This window comes from Haliotis cracherodii, unplaced genomic scaffold, assembly GCF_022045235.1.
Source record: "Haliotis cracherodii isolate W230 unplaced genomic scaffold, xgHalCrac1.p SCAF_2, whole genome shotgun sequence".
NCBI classification, from domain to species: Eukaryota; Metazoa; Mollusca; class Gastropoda; order Lepetellida; family Haliotidae; genus Haliotis; species Haliotis cracherodii.
In genome coordinates this window covers 26,186,012-26,196,993 of record NW_027266275.1, presented here as the reverse complement: position 1 = coordinate 26,196,993, position 10,982 = coordinate 26,186,012, and the positions used below count along the sequence as shown (strand labels likewise).

Genomic DNA, 10,982 nt, shown 5'->3' with positions numbered 1-10,982 from the left:
AAAGGCGACTATGCTTGTCATAAGAGGCGACTAACGGGATCGGGCGGTCAGGCTCGCTGACTTGGTTGATGCATGTTATCCTATTTCAATTGCATGGACTCGTGCAGATCCGGGGTAGAATAGGTCTTCAGCAACCCATGCTTGTCGTAAGAGGCGACTACCGGGATCGGGCGGTCAGGCTCGCTGAATTGGTTGATGCATGTCATCGTATTCCGATTGCATGGACTCGTGCAGATCCGGGGTAGAATAGGTCTTCAGCAACCCATGCTTGTTGTAAGAGGCGACTAACGGGATCGGGCGGTCATGCTTGGTTGATGCTCTTGATGTCAATCACTGGATTGTCTGGTCCAGATACTATATATTATATGTGTGTGTATTTGTTCTGAATTTTCAAAACGTGTGTCATTTATTTTTTATTTCCCATACAAGAAATCAAATATTTCATAAAATCAGGATACACAAACAAACATAATATCTTTATTATCAAACACTTTATAATTAATTGTCGTGAATATGTTGTGCCTTCTCTATTGAAAATGTTGTGGAGAAGTCAACAATGTAGGCTTTGATGTCATTACCATTGTGACATCATAATGTATTACCTTAACAATGAGTGTGTGAAATCATTATTACGTCTGTGTTTCAAAGGGATCTATATTAACTCCCTCATCCTAAACCAATGGGATGATAACAATATATACAATGTCACTCTTGTTGACAACCACTGCCTTTCAGATGACTCACATTTACTGAATTACTGCACATTCAGCATTCCACCTACATAAGGACGAAGGAAAGGCTATATGCAGAATGAAACATGATACAGGACAAAATCTTATCAGATTGGAACAGGATTTCCTCTGTTTACAAGGATGTAATGCAAAGCACAAGTCTTCAACATGTCAGCCAATATCACATATATACTACTCCAAAAAAGTCAAGGACCACCTGATTCTTTCATACTACAGTAGTATGGTATGAAGAATTGGGTGTTCCTTAACTTGTTTTAAGTAGTATAAATATTGAACAATTGGATTCTTTATATTTTTATTGCTGTGTGGTAACAAAGTTTGGATGAAAACGTGATGAAACCCACTCTTTGTTGCTTCCAGTGCTGATTTGGTCCTGTTGATGGTATGAAAGCACGTGTGTATAGTTGGGATATTTTTATCTTTCATGAAACAAAAATGATTCTCATTATAGGTTAAGTTTACATATAAATATATCTGACATATCTGATTATCCCTATCAAAAGTTGATTAGTATTCAAAACTCATGAATGAAAATGATACTGTGGTATCAGATAAGGGGAATAACATAGTGTTTTTAGGATCTGAGGTGTTGCTGAGTATTTAATGCACAAAATTTCATTTGGAACCAGCCATCTAAGTCAGGGGTTCAAATGATAAACTTTCCAAGCATTGAATACTTAGTAAGTACTGCAAATCTTTAAACAGTGACACATACACATGTCATTCTTGAATGCTATGACATCAGAACACAATAAATGACATCACATTCCTTGTCACTGGGATTTAGGCAAAAATGTGATCAATTTCTTGTGAAAATTTGATTTATAAAATAGTTATTTCAAAACAATGTTTTGATTTGCATGGATTTGATTCATATCTGGCCCTGATGTAGCTACATTGATTTGATATGAATAAAAGTACAGACTACGTTTTTAACAGCAACATATACTACTCAAAAGAAGTTAAAGAACACCCAAATTTTGCAAGTGACTATAGTTAATCTGTCATGGCCAGATTAACTATGTCACAAAAACTACACTGATATACTCTCAGTCACACACACAGTTATTCACATTCATGATAGGAAAATATAAAATAAGAAACATTTCATTAACTGGTACAGTGATGTCAACAAACTTACATGTATTTCAGTCAGCAGGCAAAATAAACATAATGCATAAAGGTGGCCTGGTTTGACTTCAGGGTAATTACCACAAAAAACAACAACTTGAAATATGCATTAATCAACAGGAATACAAACAAATAAATTTCCAAAATAAATGTACCAGTATTTTTAATCAACATAGCATTGTAATTTCTTTTTATTACTGTACTTATGCAAATGTGTGCTCTCTCCAGAAAAACATTAAAAAAAATGGTCTAGTCTAAAAACTAATGTGGAAATAATTGCATTTATTCATATTTATAAACCAATGTTGAACGATCCTTTCTGCAGTTTAAAATCCCTCCCAAATTTTGCAAGTCACAATTGGCTGAGTGAGTTGGGTTTTATGGCATTTCATTTACACCATAAGCCATATGGGCCATATGGGCTTCACATGCAGTAGCCACTCATATTCTATACTCTTATTATTTTTTATGCTTCACCTTTAGACATTCTTCCAACAATTAATCAACAATGAGTTATCTCCCCTGATTGGGTACTCGTGTCCTTGAACTAGGACTCTAAATGAGACCTGATATACATAAGTAATCCACTGAGTACATGATATATCTTACTTTATATTCAGGTCAATGACAACATGTTCCATTTGACTTTTGATTAATAAACTAGCCATGTTCATTCCTTCCTTACTTTATATTCAGGTCAATGACAACATCGTACATTTGACTTTTGATTAATAAACTAGCTATTTTCCTTCCAAAATGAAGTGTATCATCGCGAACATGATCCTATCATTCTAAAGAAAGTTTATACATTGCATTACATGATAGCTTAATGTGTAAGGAGAATCTCATAAATGAAATTACCTCCCTTGTTTTTAAAAGGACAGTGTTTTCCTAAGAAGGTCAAAATATCCGGAAGATATAAAATAATTAGGGCCCTGCCCATAGGACACCATAGTTCTTAGATCAAAACTTTTTCTTCACTGTATGTTGTATCATAGAGCAGCCCAGTTATGGTGTGGTCACCTATTTTGTAATGTAAGGGAGACAACTCTCTTGCCAGAATACACAATATGCTACAAGAAGCGTGATGTGTTGCGTATGCCTAACAGAGGATGTTAAACTAAACACAACACTTCCACTGTAAATAGATGCTAATGTCTTGTCAAGGCCAGACATATAAAATTCAATTATTGTTTTGTTGTGAAAAAATATTTCCTTGAGGTTTTACCACAAATGTCAGGTCATTTGACTGGTGAGACTATAACATTCTATGTGTAGGAGAAACCATGTCTCCGAGGGATTACTAGAGATTGTAAACCCTCACATGTGGGACGTTCCCTGTATCGGAGATGAAATATCGCCTGCAGTCGTGAACTCTGTTCAATGAAACCGGTGACCTCAGCATGTGGGTTTCGCAACGGTGCGAAATCTGCACATGCGTCTCGGAATGGCACGAAATCTGCATGTGCGTCTCGCAATGGCACGAAATCTGCACGTGCGTCTCGTAGGCTGTTCGTAGTTTTTGTTCTATCAAGGGTTTACAATGATTGTAAGCCCTCCTGCGAGCTGTTACACTCGTTGTAATACCTCCTACGAGGTGTTACCACAATTTCAAAAACTCCATATCGAGTTACACAAACAGCCAATAGGTTTATAAGCCTATGGTGATAAAAGGCTCTCCATAACAGTTCCCCAGAGGAATTGAGTATAACCCGACCTGGCATCAAGTCTGCATGGACTAATGGGACTGTCATTACAAAGGATGCTTTTTAATTTCAGATGAGTTAATGGAAAAGAATCAGTGAACAATTATGATTAATGTCATGTCATGTCATGTCACATCACACTATGTATGTATAGCTATAAAGCAAGATATAAAAAGTGATATTTGATTAATAATATATAATGTTCGCAAATATCGGTTTATAAATGGACTTGTGTTGGTAATAATAAAAAAATAAAAAACAAAATACTACTCAATAGTTGCTATGGACCACACTTTTGACTAAAGATGACTATTTTGACCCTTATCAAAAGTTGAGTAGTATAACTTCACTGATGGTGGTTATGGGCCTAGGGCTGTACGTATGTCATAATCCTGAGGCCATGGAGTTAACTGACCATAAATGTCCAGTTTTCCACCCTTGCCGAACTAGGCTGGAACTATGGAGTTATATTTTGGCTGGACTAACGAGTCTATGCCAGAGGTGCAACTGGGCTGATTTTAAGTGTTATCAAAACCAATTTTACGAGGGCTCGCTAGGAGGGTTTGGGAGCATGCTCACCCAGAAAGTTTAGAAAATTAGATGCCCTTAAACGCTATTTCTTGCATTTTGGGACCATTTATGTTATGTTTTATTTGTAACAAATATTGGTGATGTTTTATTATAATTTTTTGCATTTGTAATATATATATGTGTTCCACCAACACATTTTCGACTTTCATTCACGAAACATCTATAATGACAAATACAATATGAACATACAAACAAATCGATAATATTACTTATTTGTGTTTTTACATGTTCATTCGTAGTAGTTGGTTATTTATTTTTTTATATTTTAAAGCGAGCCAACCTGTCAATATAATGAAAATATAACTGTGAGAGTGCAGTTTGCTTACCATCTACCACTAAAATCCTTAAGTGTGTAAAAATTACAATTTTCACGTTAGACAATAAATATCACGTTCAACCCTGTAGAATTAATAATTTACTCCATAGATGGTAAATTGAGGTTAACTAATAAAAAGAAACTGACACTGCTTTTCTACTATAATGGTAGTTTCGCCCTGTATGCATAGTCCAATCAAAATCGTGAAATGAAATCGACATCCGGTTGGTAAACTGCAGTTGTAAAGTTTGGCAAGGGTGGAAACTGGACTTTAAATGTCAGTTAACTCCCTTGCCTCAGGAAGATGTACTTATGTTTAATACGGTTCACTAAATACAGATGTCACTGCCTCATGTATCCTTCTCCTCTACATTCAAGGTCACTTGTCTCTGGAAACCCATCTCCCACATTGTCTTGTTGAGGTGCTCCGATAAATTCAGCCGAGGATATGACATTGATATAGTGTAGTACGTCTGGCTGAAGCCTAGAGTCGCCATGAAGTCCAGCAACACCTGAAGAGAGAATTTAGAAAAGAAATAATTTCTATCATCTGCATAGTAAACAAAAATGGGTCTTGTATTAATAGATGGTGTGTTGAGTCTTGTGTTATCAGGGACGGGTCATTTATTATGGGGGGGCTATTGGTCATAGGACTGTATCACGATGTAACATTAATACAAACTGTCATATAATTATAGATCCACAGTAAGTAATATACTAGGATTCAGAGAAAGTGCAGTCATAAAATATTAGTTACAGTTATAGCTTTCTAGCCTAAGGTAACAAACACCCATCTCCCAGACATATTATTCAGTATGAGAGAGGGAGTCGGTGTTTTACGTGCACAACACAATATTCAATATCCAATATGACAAATGTTATGTCAATAAAGTTCACAATCTCATTAAAATCATATCTTAGTTCTTGCTACCGTTAAACAAAGATCTGAGAACATCCCATTGCGAGTCCTGTCAGAATGACCTTTCATCTGACCAATCAGAGCATCGCTTACCAGATCATGAAAGTCACAGTTGGAATGAGACGTTTGATCATGCGACCTCGAAAATACGCACACAGGGTATTCTGAACGACAGTTATGCGCTTTATGTCTGTATTCATACAATCTAGACTATCTATTAGCCATTCCAGAATGTTATTTTGTTCAGTTTTAATTCTTTAATCAAATATATGTCCAAATATGTTTCGAAGTGTAGTCGCCAGTTTGAAACTCATGCCGATTAAGCTGCCTTCTGACTGGCTGTTGTCTACTTCTTGTTAGTCATTCCCTTGGTCGGTCAAAGTTTGCAAAAGGTTGGTCTGACATGACCCGAAATGGAGTTCAATAGATCACATTGAACTATTATATTTAAGTAAACCTGTCATCACCTATATAAGAATAACATTAAGCTAATACTTCAAAGTAGGCTCATTAAAACTTAGCCCCCATACAAGCTCCTCTATTGTGATATGTTATCTCTTTCCAAGCAACCAAAAAATATGTCAATAAGATTAGTGCCAGTCCAATTAACAGGATTAAGTATTTCCCTCTGTCTAGCCATTCATAACCTTTAGGGAACACCCCATTATGTATCAATTAGCAATAACGAATCATTTTCCTTATATTGTCTATATTAAATACATGGAGAACCAAGATGACAGGCAGTAGAGTTTTGACTCTCAAACCAATGATACCGCTCACCCACAGCACATAGAGTTGTACCAACTCTCGGTGGCACCCTCAGCTATATTTTTGATATTGTTCATTCTGTTCTTGTAAATAAAAGTGTAATAAGTGGCTTGTGGTTCCAGCTCTCAGCTGACTATTTCCCCACTGTAGATTTATCGCTTAGCTTAACAGCATTACTTATTCATTTTTAGTGGTGGCTCATAATGATGTATAACGGGAGTTACGTCCCTTAGTCCATGTGTGTTCGCCATATTGCTTATTGCTGTAACGGAACAAGTCTGATGTGTAAAAGTCAAGGTTAATAAAGCTATTGTATAAAGCATAAACAAACTCACTCATCTGCCCACAGGGAAGGCTTTGAAGATTAGAACCACAGTATCATAATACTTTCAAATTAACAACGGTCATTCTGCTCATTGGTTGGAGACACACGTAATGCTGATAATGAAGGTTTTACTTCATTTAAAGAAAAGGTGGTTGTGTTTTAATCATTTTCCACACAACAGTAACAGAGAATGGTTGATGAGAGCTAAAACGCAATTTTTTTACTTTTATAATAACATTGTTATTTTTTTCTCAAAAAGAGCAGTGAACATACAGATTGAAAACATTAATCATTTCCACAAAGTGAATTGCAATATTTGTGGCTTAATAGTCAAATTTAAAATGTTATCAGAGTTTAATTACAATTTTAAAGTATCTTGAATGTTTTATTATTCATAATCTCTACACCTCTCCCGGAAATCTCAGGTTCCAACCCCACTATATAAACACTATATCACTATGAATGATACATAGGTGTTTCCTAGATACTTGCAGTAAAGGCTACACACAGAGGCCCAGTGCCTCCCATAGCCTGTGGGAAAGTCCCCAGACCCAGGGCAGAGATTGTCCCAGGGTAGTGCTGGAACCTTCACTATATCCCTGTACACAGCTGTGAAGCCTTTGGCTGAGCTGGGGAGGGTGAGGGCTTGTCACATGACAAGACATGCAGGTAGCAAGACAAGTGCTTGCCAACACAATGGGGCTTAGTCCTAGGAAATGCCTTTTTGTGGTAATAATCTACAAGTTAGTTATTCATTTTAAAAAAGCAGCTTGTTTTGCAAATGAATATTTAGGGGCAACACGTAAGATCATGCTCCCTTAAAACAAACAGGTTTGTTTTGCAAGTTAAAACAACCAAGTGCTTCACCCTCTCAAACGCGTTCTCAAAACTTTCTTTCACAACTTTTATTAATCATGTGTCGAAATAAAGATCAATATAATGTCTTTTGAAAATAATAAAAACAAGGATTTAGATACAACACAAATACATTGACATAACCAACAGAATTATTTCAAAAGCCATTTTGAAATAGTTCAAGTTTGTCCATGTGGCCCTATTGTGTCCCAACAAGACGGATGCTTCCTATATTTTATCTTCTAACATGTGCTATGGCGGTGACCTACAAAGGGAGACTACTTAGTCCTTACTATGCTAGCATGGCTTGTCAACCTGGCTAGAGCTCCCTACCTACTTCTTCCAGTGTTGTTGTTACATCAGCTTTTGTGCAGCGTCACTTGTATAAGTACATATAAGGAAGGGATATGCACTCAAGTGTACTGGAGTAAAAAAAAATCTTTGCCATGCCTTTCAGTTTTGCCATGTACCCATTGTATTGAAGACTAGTAAAAGTGCATTATAATCTGATAACAAACATTTTTTACCAGAAAATATCGAAGACTAGTAAAAATGTATTAAACTCTGATAACAAACAGCTTTTACCAGAAAATATCGAAGACTATTAAAAGTGTATTAAACTCTGATATCAAACATGTTTTACCAGAAAATATTATTGCTATGCTTAACATGTTTGAGAAATTACTTTAGATTATTGATGTGGTGATGATAGATTTTTTAGTTCACTAACAAGATAAACTTGTTCTTGTCACAATGTTAATGGAAAGTTAATTTGTTTCTTCACTCACTCACTCATTCACTCACTCACTTTGCTAAAAACAAACAACGATTGAACAAATTACAACAACTTATGTATAGAAATACTCCAGTGCCTGGCACAGGAATCATTTTGACATGAATTCAATAGTGACTCAGCAAGTTAATAAGCCAGCTGGTTCAACAAAAGCCACTCAATGCACATGAATATAGCAACAATGTTGGGTCAGAGTGTTAAACACTACTTGTTACTATGATGCAATTCATGGAAATCCACATGTGATGTTGTTGCTACATCCTGGTGTGCTGTTTTTGTTGTTGTTGTTGTTGTTGTTGTTGCTGATGTAGCAAAACATCCTGATCCATCAACAAATCCATCCACTTACACACCAGCCCGTAACTACTTCAGTCAAACCCTCGATCCACATGGTCTAGCACCCCGCCCATCAACCCTTCTATTCTTACCTCAACTCCTCCACCCATCCTCCATCCACCCATCCACTCACTCTTCCAGCCACTCTCCCATCCACCCATCCATCCATCCACTCATTCTTCCATCCACCCATCTACCCATCCACTCACTCTTCCAGCCACTCTTCCATCCACTCATCCATCCATCCACTCACTCTTCCATCCACCAATCCACTCTCTTCCATCCACCCATCCACTCACTCTTCCAGCCACTCTTCCATCCACCCATCCATCCATCCACTCACTTTTCCATCCACTCTTCCATCCACCCATCCATCCATCCACCCATCCATTCACCCAAACACTCACTCTTTCATCCACCCATCCCTCCATCCACCCAACCACTCACTCTTCCATCCATCCATCCACCCAACCACTTACTCTTCCATCCACCCATCTATCCACTCACTCTTCCATCCACCCATCTATATAGAAATACTCCAGTGCCTCGCACAGGAATCATGAACATTTGACATGAACTCAATAGTGACTCAGCAAGTTAATATGCCAGCTGGTTCAAAACACAACAAAAGCCACTCAGTGCACATGAATGGGTCAGAGTGTTAAACACTACTTGTTACTATGATGCAATTCATGGAAATCCTGTTACATCATCCACGTGTCATGTTGTTGTTACATCCTAGTGTGCTGTTGTTGTTGTTGTTGTTGTTGTTGATGATGTAGCAAAACATCCTGATCCATCAACAAATCCATCCACTCACACACCAGCCCTTTACTACTTCAGTCAAACCCTCGATCCTCATGGTCTAGCCCCCAGCGGATCAACCCTTATATTCTTACCTCAACTCCTCCACCCATCCCTCCACCACCCAATCACTCACTCTTCCATCCACCCATCCATCTATCCATCCACTCACTCTTCCAGCCTCTCCTCCATCCACCCATCCATTCACCCAAACACTCACTCTTCCATCCACTCTTCCATCCACCTATCAATGCACCCAACCACTCACTCTTCCATCCACACAACCACTCACTCTTCCATCCACCCAGCCACTCACTCTTCTATCCACCCAACCTAAACATTTCAAGCCACCCATCAAACCAATTCCCAATTTCGCCACCCTCCAACCCATATACATGTACATCCATTCATCCGTAAATGGATGAGGTGGTCATGGGTCTCTGAATTGAATGATGGTTTCTCATCAGTAACCATGACGATTTGCAACGTCACTCACTGGTTTGTCTTTTCTAGACCAAATTATTTACAGGCCACCCTCACATCGCTGGAATATATCTGAGTACAGAGTAAAACACAAAAACACATCTGACACACATGATGTTAATTCATCAACAATCATTTTAGCTGCCTTTTTCCATGGGTCTTTTGTTCCTTAAATAATAGAATCAGTGACACATCGGTAGATGGCAGAATGTGTTGGCTAAGACAATGTTAATATATGTACCTGTAGAATGTTCATATGCATACCACTACACACATTATCATATTCAAAACACCTTCTGTGGCATAGTGCGTAAATATAAAGTGCTGTGTCAGCATGAAGTGTCAGTCCCTCCCAGCTACTTCTGATACAAGAGAGCCAAGCTGGTTACATGATGTTGTCAAAACATGTGCTTGTTTCTAACAGCAGGCTTGCTCACATGATACACATATCTTCATGACTACAGGTTTTCCTCCTAATCTGTTATAACTGATTATTTTCAAAATTGATATCAACTAACTTACTTACTTTCATAGAGAATACAGTCAATAACAGTGAATACAACAGTGTATACATAACACAGGACATTAAACAATGTATAAAACAGTGAATACAGTATATACAAAACACAGTGTATACAACACTGTATGTACAACAGTGAATACAACAGTGTATGTACCAGTGTATACAACAGTGTATGTACCAGTGTAAACAACAATGTATGTACCAGTGTATACAACAGTGTATGTACCAGTGTATACAACAGTATATGTACCAGTGTATACAACAGTGTATGTACCAGTGTATACAACAGTGTATGTACCAGTGTATACAACAGTGTATGTACCAGTGTAAACAACAATGTACCACAGTGTATACAACAGTGTATGTACCAGTGTAAACAACAGGGTATGTACCAATGTATGCAACAGTACATGCAGTAGTATACAACAGTGTACACCACAGTATATGCAGTAGGATCCAACTATATACACAACAGTACATGCAGTAGTATACAACAGTGTACACCACAGTATATGCAGTAGGATACAACTATAAACACCACAGTATATGCAGTAGTATACAACAATGTACACCACAGTATATGCAGTAGGATACAACTATATACACAACAGTATATGCAGTAGTATACAACAGTGTACACCACAGTATATGCAGTAGGATCCAACTATATACACAACAGT

At 37.5% G+C, this 10,982-nt stretch overlaps 1 protein-coding gene across 1 annotated transcript in view; it reads right to left on the bottom strand.

Moving 5' to 3' along the window:
- Window positions 1–455: 455 nt before the first annotated feature.
- Window positions 456–10,982, bottom strand: part of LOC139467895 (UBX domain-containing protein 8-like) — a 55,281-nt gene continuing 44,754 nt past the window's right edge. Inside the window, exon 7 of the mRNA XM_071249438.1 lies at window positions 456–5,008. Within this exon, the coding sequence (XP_071105539.1) occupies window positions 4,847–5,008 (162 nt within the window). The 3' untranslated portion in view covers window positions 456–4,846. The remainder of the gene's footprint in view (window positions 5,009–10,982) is intronic.